This window comes from Camelus ferus, chromosome X, assembly GCF_009834535.1.
Source record: "Camelus ferus isolate YT-003-E chromosome X, BCGSAC_Cfer_1.0, whole genome shotgun sequence".
Taxonomy (NCBI): Eukaryota; Metazoa; Chordata; class Mammalia; order Artiodactyla; family Camelidae; genus Camelus; species Camelus ferus.
The window spans coordinates 12,627,821-12,642,222 of NC_045732.1; the positions used below are offsets into that span (position 1 = coordinate 12,627,821).

The following is a 14,402-nucleotide window of genomic DNA, read 5'->3' on the forward strand; positions in this document are numbered from 1 at the left end:
TCACCTCCATATGTGATCAATCTCCATATCTGGTCAGCTTTCACATCTGGTCAGTTCCACATCAGGTCACCTCCACATCTGGTCCCCTTCCCAACTGGTCACCTCCACATCTGGTCAACTTCCCTATCTCATCACCTCCACACATGGTCACCTCCACATCTAGTCAACCCCACATCTGGTCACCTCCAGATGTGATCAATCTCCATAACTGGTCACCTCCACATCTGAATAACCTCCATTTCTGGACAGCCCCCACATCTGGTCACCTCCACACATGGTCAACTCCACATCTAGTCAATTCCACATCTGGTCACTTCCACATCTGGTCACCACTATATCTGGTCAACCTCCAAATCTGTTCACCTCCATATTAAGTCAAGCTCCATATTGATCACCTCCATAACTGGCCACCTCCATATCTGTCACCTCCACATCTGGTCACTTCCACATCTGGTCCCCTTCCCAACTGGTCACCTCCACATCTGGTCAACTTCCATATCTCATCACCTCCACATATGGTCACCTCCATATCTGGTTAATCTCCATATCTGGTCACCTCCAGATGTGATCAATCTCCATAACTGGTCACCTCCAAATCTGTCACCTCCACATCTGAATAACCTCCATTTCTGGACAGCCCCCACATCTGGTCACCTCCACATCTGGTCAACTACCATATCTGTCCACCTCCACATCTGGTCACCACTATATCTGGTCAACCTCCAAATCTGTTCACCTCCATGTCAAGTCAAACTCCATATTGATCATCTCCATATCTGGTCACCTCCATATCTAGTCAACCTCCCTGTCTGGTCACCTTCACATCTGGTCACCTCCATATCTGTTCACTTTCATATCTGTCCCCTCCACATCTGGTCACCTCCACATCTGGACACTTCCATATGTCATCCACATGGACTCTCAGGGCACGTTTGAATTTCTTTCTTCACCCTTGGACTGGTCTGGTGAACACAGTCACCGTGGCCGCAATCAGAGAGCCATGGGGAGCTTTGTGGCATCTGGATGAGTTACCACGAGGCTATTCTCCGAGTCTCTGTGATCAGAGGCTCGGGGAAACTGACAGGGGACCAGTGTGTATCAGGAAACGGTTCCCAGTGCGTGCATGCAGCCCAGTCCTGCATCTGCCTCCGCCGCCACGTCCCTCATGTGCTGTCAGCCCTGTCCTCTGGCCGGGCATCCTGCTGGTCTCCCCGTGTCCCGGTTTGCTCTGTGTTCTGCGAGGCGAATTCCTAGGGGAGTCTGCATCTTCCTGATGCAGATTGCTTGTGACTTAAATCCTGTCTCTGGCTCGCCATCAGGCTGACAGGCGGTCTGATCTGGAAGGTCTTTGGGGACCTCCATTTTCAGACAGGAAAACCAAAGTTCACACCGGGTCTGTGGTATGTTTGGTAACGGGACCATGTCTGGGCATTTTCAATGCTAAGAACATGTCCATGACTATTGAGGCTTGGATTTAAGCTCGTATGCCTGGAATCATTAGTTATACGTGTGTTTCTGTGTGTGTAACACAGGTGTAACATATACACCTACCTCATACTTACAACTACACTTCGTCTATTACACTTAATTAAAAGCATAACTATTAAAGTTCATTTACTAAAAGTATACTTTCCATCTACAAATTGGACAATCTGTCTTAATTTATGATACACAATTTCCCCCATGACGGGAGAGATCAGAAACTTTGTTCTTTTTTGTTCCAACATCACAGATGCAGGGACGATAAGAAGGTAGCGATTAATTATCGCATGTCCCCCAGGGGGCCAGTTTCTTGCATTGGGAACCATTTCCAGCGTAACTTCTTTCTCTTGCTGTACCTTGGACCCCTGCCCACAGCCCCCTGGGGTGGGAGAAATAACCCATTAGGTATTGTACACTCAGAATGATGTTTAACCAAACATCTGGGCACCCCGTGACTCGACAAGTTGAAATGTAAAATCAACCCCTACAGATCTAGGCTGTGTCTTTCTCCTCTACTTGGGGAGAAAGACGGAATCCGGAAAAAAGTGAGACAGCTCAGATACGAAGGAAAAGGAAAAACATTTGCAGGCACTTCTGTTTAGGGCTTTTTTCCCCCCTCTCCTGCAAGGGCTTGAATTCTAGGTGGATTGATTTTGTTCTCATTTTTCGCATGTTCGCTTTCAAATTTGGGGAAAGTGAATTATCCATCAATGGATCTTTAAGTTTGAAACAACAGTCCAGGTGTTCATAAATTCGCTCTCCTGCCTTCGGGGATCTGCAGACGCTGTCCAGGGAGAAAAGCAGGATCCTCTCTTAAGACTCTGAAAAAGCTCAGGCTGGCTGAGGGCAGATTCAGGGACGGGCCTGGGGGCGGGGAGTACGGGGCACAGAGCGGGGGACTGTAGCTGGGAGAAGAGGGATCCGAAATTTGAGGAAAAGGTGGGGGTCTAGTCTTAATGTGTCAAGTGACAGTTGTCAAGTTTCTGGCTGCAGCTGGGAGTTACCGTGGGCTGGAATCCTTACAGCTGGATCAAACTGTCACCTTCTTCATCTTGTATCAGCCCTAAGTGGACTCAGATTGGGTGTTAGTCAGGGTTCTCCAGGGAGACAGAATCAATACGATCGATCAGTTGATCGATTGATCTGTCCATCCATCCATCCATCCACCCACCCAATCCATTCTACATATCTATCTTATCTTACCTATCAATCTATCCATCCTATCTATCCATCCATCCATCCATCCATCTATCCGTCCATCCATCTGTCCATCTATCTTTCTTCCTGCCTGTCTATCTATCTACCTATCTGTCAAGATTATTTTAAGGAACTGGCTCATGCAGTAAGATGAGATGGCAAGTCCAGAATCTTCAGGGTAGACCAGCAGGGTGAAGACCCCAGGAAAGAGCTGATGTGGTGGCTGAAACCCAGAGACTGTCTGCTGGCAGAATTCCTTCTTGCTTAGGGGAGGTTCGTCCTTATGCAATTAGAGGAGGCCCACCCACACTGGGGAGGACCACCTGCTTGACTCATCCACCAAAGTAAATGTTCATCTTATACCAAAAAAAAAAAAAAAAACAAAAAAAAAAAACCCACACACCCTCACAGAAACATCCAAAATAAGATTTGACCATAGATCTGGGTACCGTGATTCAGCCAAGCTGACCCATAAAATCAGCCATCAGAGATCTACCCCCTGACCCAGGGAGACAGAGGCCCATGAGAAATCAACCAGAGACCTTGCCGGGGACAAGATCATTTTTGCAGAAACAAGGCGGACAACTTCAGAGACTTCTTCAGGCTTCTCGAAGTTTACCGTGTCTATGAGTTCCTGGGGATCTTGTGAAAATCCAGATTCTGATCCAGCATGTCTGGGGCAGGGCTGAGGCTTCTGGATTTCTAACAAGCTCCTGGGTGAGGCCAATGGTGCTGGTCCATGGACCACACTTGGGGCATCCGTGGATAGACTTGGAGCATCTGTAGATAGACTTGGAGCATCCATGGATAGACTTGGAGCATCCACGGATAGACCTTCACCCTCCAAAACCCAGGACAACTCTGAACCAGGCACAAGCAGTGTCTGGATTTCTGGTCTCCACAGGGCCTCTTCCCCTGAGGCTCCGGAAATCCTTGAGTATCATCTGAGCAAGATATGCCCAAACACCAGGAGGCCAGGTGCCCTGGAAGGTGGTGGCCACCCAGGATGTCTTCTGGGTCCTTAGCTCTGTGTAGTCAGCAGGAAGCCTGTTTCCTGCATGAGACAACATGATGACCAGCGTGTACAGATTCCTAAGGCTTGGACAGAAGTATTCACCCCGATTAAAATGCAAGGCAGGCAGGATGGAGAGAGAACGCGGGTAAACAGACTCCCACCCGCTCTCCAAGTCCAGCTGCACAAAGCCATTCATAACACCCAGCTGCCCCCTCAACCATGTTGACTATGCCTCATTTAGAACCAATGGGGGGCCATGGTGGGTCTTCCATGCCCGCCTTTGCAGAATGACTTCAGGGGTCGGTCTTAAAGGGATGCACGGACACCACAGAATTGGGTGGGCATGTGGAAATCTATCTTCATCTGTGGCCCAGGCCACGGCCCATCCCCAGAGCTCCAAGCCCATATACCCGGCACTGATGACGTGAGGAGCTCGAAAATTTATCCCAATCTCTATTCCTCCGGATTCCTTAATAATGCACATGAAAATCACATTGTGTTAGCTATTAATATAATTAAACTATATATACACACACACTTGGTGCCCAGAAGACAATAGTGACATAGTTTAATTATATTAATAGCCAGTGCAATATAACTTTATTAATATATAAATGCATATTTCTATATTAAATACAAATATGCATTTAATATACTTAATAGAAATATGTTTATATGTAAACATATGGTTAATATATTTAATAGAAATTTAATTATATATAAATATTTTATATACATTAATTACAGAAGTATATATTTAATGTAAACTTATACATAATATATTTAATATTTAGCAAGTTTAATTATATATAAATATATATTTCATGTATTTAACAAGTATATTTATATATATTTCTGTATATTTAATAGAAACATATGTAATTGTACATAAATATATATTCCATATACTTAATAGAAATCTATTTAATTGTGTATAAATATATGCTTCATATATTTAATAGAAATACATTTACTTATGTAGGAATATATTAAACATGTAAGTATTAAATATAAGTATATATTTAATAGAAAAATATTTAATTATATATATAAATATGAATTTCCAAAACCAAAAAGGAGTAAATATAATATGCGACTCCAAAGCTGTCTGCAAAACGGAGACAGCACAAATGCCCGCGGCTTTAAGCTGCCCGATTGGGGTGTTTCGCCCTGGCAGGCGCCAGGGGACAGAGGCCCGACCTCGCTGCCCTCGCAGAGGGAGGAACCCGTTTGCCCGAGAGACGCTCGCTGGGCGACCGGCCGGCCTGGGCTGGGATCCCAGGGAGCGGGCCGCAGACCCGTGTGCCGACAGGCCCGTGTGTCCCGGGAGCCGCTCTTAGCAGGGACCCGGGCACGACCGAGCTGGGGCAGGTGTGCCCCGGGAGACTGTCTGCGGTGGTGTGCAAGCCGCGCCAGGGCCTCACCGCGGGTGGGAACCTGCACCGCGGTTGCCGGTGTCTGGGCAGCTCCCCTGACACCTTCTGTGTTCACCACGGAGAAGCGAGGCCGGGGGAGGGGCCCTTGCCTGCAGCCAGCGGGACCCACGCCCAGTCACCGAGGGTCCCCTTAGAAAGCGGCCTGAGCAAACGATCCCGCAGCCCCCTTCTTGTGCCCAGTCGCTGGGGACAGAGGGGGTGTTCATCCCCACCGTCCCCAGTGACAATAGAGATAAAAACCGGTGTGGGTAAAGTGCCCGCTGAGTCCCAGTGGATGCATGAAACGCTCACAACCTAGCTGAGGAGTAACCCACTGCACAGGGTAAGGAACGTAAGTTTACAGAGAACTAAGTCATCATTCAAGGTCCCTCCACTGCTCAGGGCTAGCGTGTCTCCCGTTGACCTGAAATGCTCCAGAATCCTCTTCTGTGGTCACCTGGTGACCACGTTTCCATAAACAAAGCATCTAAACCCACTTGCCTCCAATCCGAGATGGCGCGCGGCAGACTGGATTTCGTACGTCCTGAGGGCTCGCAGATCTTTTCTGCCTCCCTTCCTTGGTTCCACCTCTTTGTGCATGAATTCAACACGGACTTACTCATCCCGGGCTTCTCGGTGCCGGTCACCATTCTGGTTCCAGTGCAGGAACCAAGTCAGACGTCCCCGTTCCACGTCCATCCCCGGGGGAAGAGCCAGCCGTGAGCGAAGATGCAGATAGATGACACACATCGTGTGCCTTCACGGCGTGGTCTGTTTCTACGTGAGAGTTCTGAGAAAGAGGAAGGAGAGGACAGAGTGACCAGGGGTCCTGTGGCTGGGGCAGGCTTCTAGGAGAGGGTGACATGTATCCAGAGTTATCCATTTATCCAGATGAGGTCAAGGGGGAAAGGAGCAGGCTGTGTAGACGGGAGGGCAGCAGAGCTGGACGCAGCTCAAGTGGACGTGGGTGCCAGAGGATGAGGTCAGAGACCACAGGGACGGGGCAGGTCTCGTGTCACGTGGACTTTGGACTTTTTCTCGGATGGAACCGATTCTTTTGATGGTGCACGCATACCCCCTCGGAATTCCTTGCCATTCCTAGGATCCTGCCTTGCAATGCAAGCCCTACCTCTGTTGGAGGGCAGCCCTGATCTCTGCAGCACCTGTGGCCCATTTGAGTGACAAATTGAAAGTCTGGGAAAATCACAAAGCCCCGCCGGTTACTAATGCACGTGGAGTACACATAGCCCAGCTCCCACACGTCTTGGCCAGGATAATTCCCCGCAGACTGTTGTATGGTGTTTATCTCGAAGCATCGCCATGATACGAAGCACCAGTCACCTCTGTGTAGCTGGCTTCATCATTCACCTGTCCCTCGTTTCCCGTCCCCATTCCCTGCCCAGGGCCCCCGTCCCTCCCTGCCTTCAGTCCCCCACCCAGGTTCTGCTTCTGGGACAAGGCCACTTGAGACACGTGAGCTGAGTCCAAAAAGGACCAGTCTGACTGCTGTGCGGAGAATAGACTGAATTGCAGGAAGGGGGTTTTGAGACGGGGCAGCAGGTCCAGGCTATTGGGGTTGTCCCGGGAGAGCTGGGGGCATCTTGGACCAGACTGGACACGCGGGCGGAGTGGTGAGACGCACTCACTGGGGACTTGTGGATGACCTGCGTGAACAGACCCAGGGCATCTGTGTGGCCGTGTGGGCTTTCCGGTTCCTCGCTTCTCCATCCCGTTCTCCATCTGTTTCTTCTCACTCCCTCGCCTTGCCGTCCCCAGCCCTCCCCACCCCCGTCACCTCTGTGTGGCTCCTGAATAGTGTTGCAGCATTTAACTCAACTCAGGGCATTTATGGAGCACGTCGTAGGTGTTAGACACCGAGACAGGTACCGGGGAGACAGAGATTAGTCCTTCCCATCCAAGGTGTGATGAACATACGGAGCAAATAAACAGGATACGGTGTAAAATTGCACCAGGTCTGTCTGATGTGAAGACAGCTTTGGGGAAATAAAACTTGTTAGTCTTTGCTGAGTAATTTTTTGTGACAGTTGATTTACAATGTTGTACTCGTTTCAGGTGTACAGCATACTGATTCAGTTATTCATATATATATATATAGACACACACACACACCCCCATATATATATGTATTCTTTTTCATATTCTTTTCCACCATAGGTTATTATAAGATATTGAATATAGTTCCCTGTGCTGTACAGTAGGACCTTGTTGTTTATCTATTTTATACAGTAGTGTGTATCTGCTAACCCCAAACTCTTAATTTATCCTTCCCCACACCCTTTACCCTTTGGTAACCATAAGTTTGTTTTCTATGTCCTTGAATCTCTTTCTGTTCTGAAAATTTGTTCGTGTTTACTGTTTTTTTAGATTCTACGTATAAGTGATATCATATGATGGTTGTCTTTCTCTGACATACTTCGCTTAGGATGATAATCTCCTAGGTCCATCCATTGTTGCAGATGGCTTTATTTTATGCTTTTTGATGGCTGAGTAGTAGTCTATTTTATTTATTTATATATATGTATGTGTGTATACACACACAAACACACACTACATCTTTTTTATCCAGTCATCTGTTGATGGACACTCAACTTGCTTCCATGTCTTGGCTGTTGTAAATAGTGCTGCTATTAACATCTGTCATCTCAGGGTATTTTCCTGACACAGTGAGATGCCAGTTATCATAGGCAGTGAGGTTTGGGGCTGGATAGTGGCTCATGTCACAGGGACGGGGGTCTTCGTTTATATTGAAATTAATTTATTTTATTATAATTTTTATAATTGATTTCCAATGTTGTGTTAGTTTCAGGTGTACAGCACAGTGATTCAGTTATTTGTTTTTGAGATTCTTTAACACTATAGTTTATTAAAAGATATTGAATATACTTCCCTGTGCTATTACAGCACATCCTTGTTCTTTATCTGTTTTATATATTGTGGTTTGTAACTGCAAATCCCAACTCCTAATGTATCCCTCACCACCTTTCCCCTTTGGTAGCCATAAGTTCGTTTTCTATGTCTGTGAGTCTCTTTCTGTTTTGAAAATAAGTTCATTTGTACTGTTTTCTTCAAATTCCACATATAAGTGATATATGATACCTGCCTTTCTCTGACTGACTTCACTTAGTAAGCTAATCTCAAGATCCATCCATGTTGCTGCGAATGGCATTGTTTTATTGTTTTTCATGGCAGCATAGTATTCCATTTTTAATGTATAAAATAATAATCCATTTATTTCTATTTATATATGTGTGTGTGTATACACACACACACACACACACACACACACTACATCTTCTTTATCCAGTCATCTGTCAATGGACATGTAGGTGCTTCCATGTCTTGGGTATTGTGAATAGCGCTGCTGTGAACATCGGGGTGCATGTATCTTTTAGAATTCGAGTTTTCTTCAAATATATGCCCAGGAGTGGGATTGCTGGATCACATGATAAGTATATTTTTTTTTAAGGAACCTCCATACTGTTCCCCGCAGTGGCTGCACCAGTTTACATTCCCATCAGCAGTGTAGGACGGCCTCCTTTCTCCAACCTTATCCAGCATTTACTACTTGTAGACTTTTTAATAATGGCCATTCCTACTGGAGTGAGGTGATACCCCATTCTACTTTTAATTTTTATTTCTTTAATAATTAGCAATGTTCAGCATCTCTTCTTACATCTATTGTCCACTTGTTTACTTCTTTACAGTAATGTCTATCTAGGTCTTCTGCCCATTTTTATTGGGTTGATTTTTTTTGCTGCTGTTACTGAGTTGTATGAGCTGTTTGTATAGTGTGGAAATTAAGCTCTCGTTGGTCACATCATTTGCAAATATTTTCTCCCAGCACATACATAGTTTGTCTTTTAATTTTGTTGGTGGTTTCCTTTGCTGTGCAGAAGCTTATAAGCCTGATTAGTTCCCATTTGTTTATTTCTATTGCCTTGGGAGGTTGAGCTACGAAAACATTGGGATGATTTATGTCAGAGAATATTTTGCCTATGTTTTCTTCCTAGAGTTTTATGGTGTCGTGTATTATACTTAACTCTTTAAGCCGCTTTGAGTTTATTTTTGGGTATGGTGTGAGGGGTGTTCTGGCTTCATTGATTACATGCTGAGTAGTGTTTTTGAGTGTCCATCTTCTATAAATGCAATGGCTATATGTTTAGATTCATCTCTCCTGATACATATATATGTAAACAAACACATACGTAGTTCCATTCTAATTAACTGAACTAGGTTGTTTTGAAATTTGAGCCTTGAAGAAAATAAAGATACTCATCAGAGTGGATCACCAGAACAACTGTCATGTGTATAAACCGTAATAATTTTCAAGAGACTGTATAATTTAGCTCATTTGTCTCTTGTGACAGTCCTGTGAGACAGGCCACATCGTCACCTTCACCACCACCATCATCACCACTATCCACACCATCACCATCATCATCATCATCGCAATCACCATCATCTCCACTATCATCTTCAAAACCATCATCACCACCATGACCACCATCAAAATCATCACCAACACCATCACTATCAACATCATCATCACCACAATCACTACCATCACCATCTACATCACCTACATCAGCACCATTACCATCATCACCACCACCTACATCAGCACCATCACCATCACCACCATCTGCATCACCTACATCATCACCATCACCACTACCACCTATATCATGTACATCAGCACCATCACCACCACCACCACCATCATCACCAGCACCATCATCTCCACTATCATCATCACCACCATCACCATCAACATCATCACCAGCACCATCATCTCCACTATCATCATCACCACCATCACCATCATCACCACCACCATCACCACCATCACCAGCACCATCATCTCCACTATCATCATCACCACCATCACCATCAGCATCATCACCACCACCATCACCACCATTGTCACCATCACCATCGTCACAATTATCATCACCACCATCATCACCATCATTGTTGTGTTACAGCAGTTGAGCCTTGCCTAAGGTCACACACCTAATTCTTAATGAAACCATCACTCATACACAGTACCTCCCAAGGCAAAGATTTTTCATCTCTCTGCCCACTGCCCTGATGACATACAAGAAGCCATCCTTCAAAGACATCCTGTCTTCCTTCTCCTTTGCCCCCTGAAATGGGGAGCCGTCATCCTGGACCATGAGGACAGGAGCCATTAACTATGGATTCAGGAGCAGGGGGATGCGAGGACCCTGGTTTCTGAGGAATGTCTGACACCAGACCTGGACCATATAGCTCAGGGTCACCTCGACCTGAGAGAGACTCACTTCCCTCCTTTTCCCAGCGCTCTTTGAGAGGCTCTGTTCGCACCAGTCCTAATCCTGGTGCAACATTCAAGCCCCACACACCCTGCAAAACACCTCCTCATCCCCCATCCCCGCACACACTAAACCCTCCATGCCAGCTACTCTGACGGCAGCTCAGCCACTTCCGTGGTTTGGTTTGCTTTTCACCGAGGATAAAAGCAGTGACCGTCAAGGCAAACCTGAGTGAGAACCATTCAGCTGCAGCAGGTAAAAGCACTGGGGATAGCGATCTGTTCGGAAAGCTGGCTTAGCGTGAGGGATGTCTGAGAGAGCGATGAACCAGTATTCTTTAAACATCCAGTTTATTCTAAAGTGCATGTTTTCCATCTCTGGCCCGGGTTGAGTTGCCAGAGGAAGGAGAGCTTTGGCTTGTGGTCTCCTAAATGCCTCACCTCACATTTCTCATCACTGTTAAGTGAGTTAGAAAAGCGTCCAGACCCTTATCCTGCAAAGTGAGTGTGAAGCCGTCATCAGAGTCCAGCTGGAGATGGGAGTGGTCGGCCCCGTGCCCACGCAGGCATCGCCGCCTCTCAGCCATGCCCACCGTGACTGCGTGGTCCTTGCATGTGGCACAGAGGGTGCAGGTCTGGGAGGACCTCTGATCCTACGGATAATCTGTCGTTTCAGGGTATTTCCTGGCACAGTGAGATGCCAGTTCTCATAGGCAGTGAGGTCTGGGGCTGGATGGTGGCTCATGTCAGAGGCACGGGGGTCTTCTTTTATATTGAAGTTTATTATTTATTTGTTTATGATTTATTTTTATAATTGATTCCGATATTGTGTTAGTTTCAGGTGTACAGAGCAGTGACTCAGTTATTTACTTTTGAGATTATTTAACACTGTAGTTTATTAAAAGATATTGAATATAGTTCCCTGTGCTATTACAGCACATCCTTGTTTGTCTGTTTTATATATTGTGGTTTGTATCTGCAAATCCAAACTCCTGATGTATCCCTCACCACCTTTCCCCTTTGGTAGCCGTAAGTGTGTTTTCTATGTCTGTGAATCTCTCTGTTTTGAAAATACCTTCATTTGTACTGTTTTTTAGATTCACGTATAAGTGATATCATATGATATCTGCCTACTTCTGACTGACTTCACTTAGTAGGATAATCTCAAGATCCATTCATGTTGCTGCAAATCGCATCATTTTATGCTTTTTTATGATTGAGTAGTATTCCATTTTTAATGTATAAAATAAGTCCATTTTATTTATACATATATATGTGTATATATATAGATACACACACACACACACACTACATCTTCTTTATCCAGTCATCTATCAGTGGACATTTAGGCTGTTTCCATGTCTTGGCTATTGTAAATAGTGCTGCTGTGAACATTGGGGTGCAGGTGTCATCCTGAAGTAGGGTTCCTTCTGGATAGATGCCCAGGAGTGGGATTCCTGGGTCATATGGTAAGTCTATTCCTAGTCTTTTGAGGAATCTCCATACTGTTTTCCACAGTGGCTGCTCCAAACTGCATTCCCACCCGCAGTGTAGGAGGGTTCCCATTTCTCCACAGCCTCTCCAGCATTTATTGTTCATGGACTTTTGAATAACGGCCATGCTGACTGGTATGAGGGGCTATCTGATTGTGGTTTTGATTTGCATTTCTCTGATAATAAGCGATATTCAGTATCTTTGCACATGCCCGTTGGCTGTCTGGACATCTTCATTGGAGAAACGTCTGTTTCGGTTTTCTGCCCGTCCTTTGATTGAGTTGTATGAGCTGTTTGTACATTTTGGGAATTGAGCCCTTGTCAGCTGCATCGTTTGCCAATACTCCCTCCCAGTCCATATGTAGGTTGTCTTTTCGTTTGTTGATGGCTTCCTATGCTGTACAAAAGCATTTGAGTTTGATTAGTTCCCATTTGTGTGTTTTTGCTTTTATTTCTATTGCCTTGGGAGCCTGAGCTAGGAAAGCGTTGCTACGATTTGTGTCGGAGAATGTTTTGCCTGTGTTTTCTGCTAGGAACTTAATGGTGCCACGCCTTTCATTTAAGTCCTTAAGCCATTTTGAGTGTATTTCTGTGTCTCGTGTCAGGAGGTGGTCTAACGTCCAGTTTCCCCAGCACCACGTGCTGAAGGGACCACCTTTTCTCCATTGTATAGTCTCTCCTCCTCTGTGGAAGATCACTTGGCCGTAGGTGTGTGGGTTCCTTTCTGGGCTGTCTCTGTTATTCAGAAATACAGTAAAACAGTAAAAGAGCTGAATACGCTTTGGGGAACCCACCCAGGAGCCCAGGGCTGAGAGAGGTCAGCTGAATTCTGTCTGCGCAGACGTCCACTTTCCAGCCCCCATGGGGTGGACAGAATCCTGCCCCCACAGATGTCCAGGTCCTGGCTCCTGCCTGGTGGACAGTAATGGCCCCATAGACATCTACATTCTAATCCCCAAATTTTGTGAATATGTGAACTTACACAGCCAAAGGGACTTCGCAGATGTGGTACAAGTTAAGGACCTTGACATGGGAAGATGACCGCTGACCAGGGGGTCCAGTGTCATCACCAGGGCCCCAGTAAGAGGCCGTCAGAGGATTATCTGGTTGCAAGGTTCTGCACGGCTGGCCTTGACAATGGAGTTCGGGGCTGCAAGTCCAGGAGTGTAGGGGCCCCAGAAGCTGGAAAAGGCAGGAAGTCCATTCTCCGCGGGAGCCTGCAGGAGAACGCAGCCCTGCAGACACCTTCAGTTTAGAGGTTTCTGTTTAAAACCACAAGACAGCAGTTTTGTGGTTTCAAGCTGCCAAGCCCGCGGTCCTTGTTGGAGCCACCGTGCATAGGAAAGTCGTGCAGAATCCAAGGGTGTTAAGGAGGCAGGTAGCTGCTGCTTTGAGAGAGACAAGGTCGTGTGAAGATTCGATGCCTAGGACAGAGGGGAGGAGGTGGCAGCAAGGTCTGTTGTGCAGCGTGTCGATTTCCACGCCTGTCCAACGTGCAGCTCCCCGGGAGACAGTAAGCTCTGTGAAGCCAGGGCCCGTCTGTCAGGGTCACCTTCAACGGGTGAGCACCTCCTCCCCCTGCCCCCAGCTGGCTCCCCCAGGGGCCCCGTGAGAGCCGGTGGAGGAAGGTTGCAATGTCCAAGGTCGGGTGAGCACCCTGACCTCCCGCCACGTGCCTGTGTCGTTGACACCATCCAGGCGTCTGGAACGCGGTGCGCGGTGACTCGCATTCTGGGGACGCAGCAGGGACTCTGTCAGCTCCTGTCTCATTTTGGTGGACCCGGGGCCCCTCCGTCCCTCTGACGCAGTGTGCCCACATAGACCGTGTGCTCTTATTTCATCTCAGGAGATGCAGACCACGGAGGTGGCTCCCCTCCCGTCCTGTCAGCTCCTGAGCTGGATGAAGGACACCCGGACAGGTGCGGGCGGCCCGGCCAGGCAGCACTGCGCGCATTTCAGCACGGCGGAGGTGAGCGACGGGCGAGCCCCGGCCCTGGTCTTGCCTCTTTCCGTGGAACTTCTAAACCCTGCGGACTTCCCGCCGCGGGGAAGCCACGTGCACCTCTGATGTCCAGGCCCGCGCGGGCGTGGGAGAGGCAGCCCAGGAGAAAGGCTGTTGGCCTCGGAGCCCGTCAGCTGTGCTTGTGAACCTCAGGCCTCCTCCTCGCCGCCGCCGCCGCCCACGCGGGTCCTGTGCAAATCATTCACCTCTGCTCTCTCTGCAGGATGGGAGGGCTGGGGGCTCAGTGATGTTCCGTAAAACTTACGTGATGAAGTCCTGGCCCCCAAGACCTCGGAAGGGGGCTGTGTTTGCAGATGGGGTCTTTAAGGAGGTGATGGAGGTTAAACGAGGTCACTAGATGGGTCCTGATCCCAGAGGTCTGGGGTCCTTGTAAGAAGAGGAGATGAGGACCCAGACACTCACAGAGGGACGCCCACGGGAGGACACAGGGAGGAGACGGCCGTCCACACCCCAAGGGGAGAGG

General features: G+C 47.4%; 1 protein-coding gene across 10 annotated transcripts in view; it reads left to right on the top strand.

Moving 5' to 3' along the window:
• The window catches only part of LOC106731049, a 93,458-nt gene that overhangs the window by 70,728 nt on the left and 8,328 nt on the right, over window positions 1-14,402 (top strand). For 8 of the 10 annotated variants that reach the window (XR_004317776.1, XM_032474469.1, XM_032474462.1 and 5 more), the window contains one exon: window positions 13,763-13,885. The exons of the other annotated variants lie outside the window; for them this stretch is intronic. Coding sequence is in view for 7 of the 8 variants with exons in the window: in XM_032474469.1 (XP_032330360.1) it covers window positions 13,763-13,885 (123 nt within the window). In the remaining variant the exon portion in view is untranslated. The remainder of the gene's footprint in view (window positions 1-13,762; window positions 13,886-14,402) is intronic. 10 annotated transcript variants of the gene reach the window in all.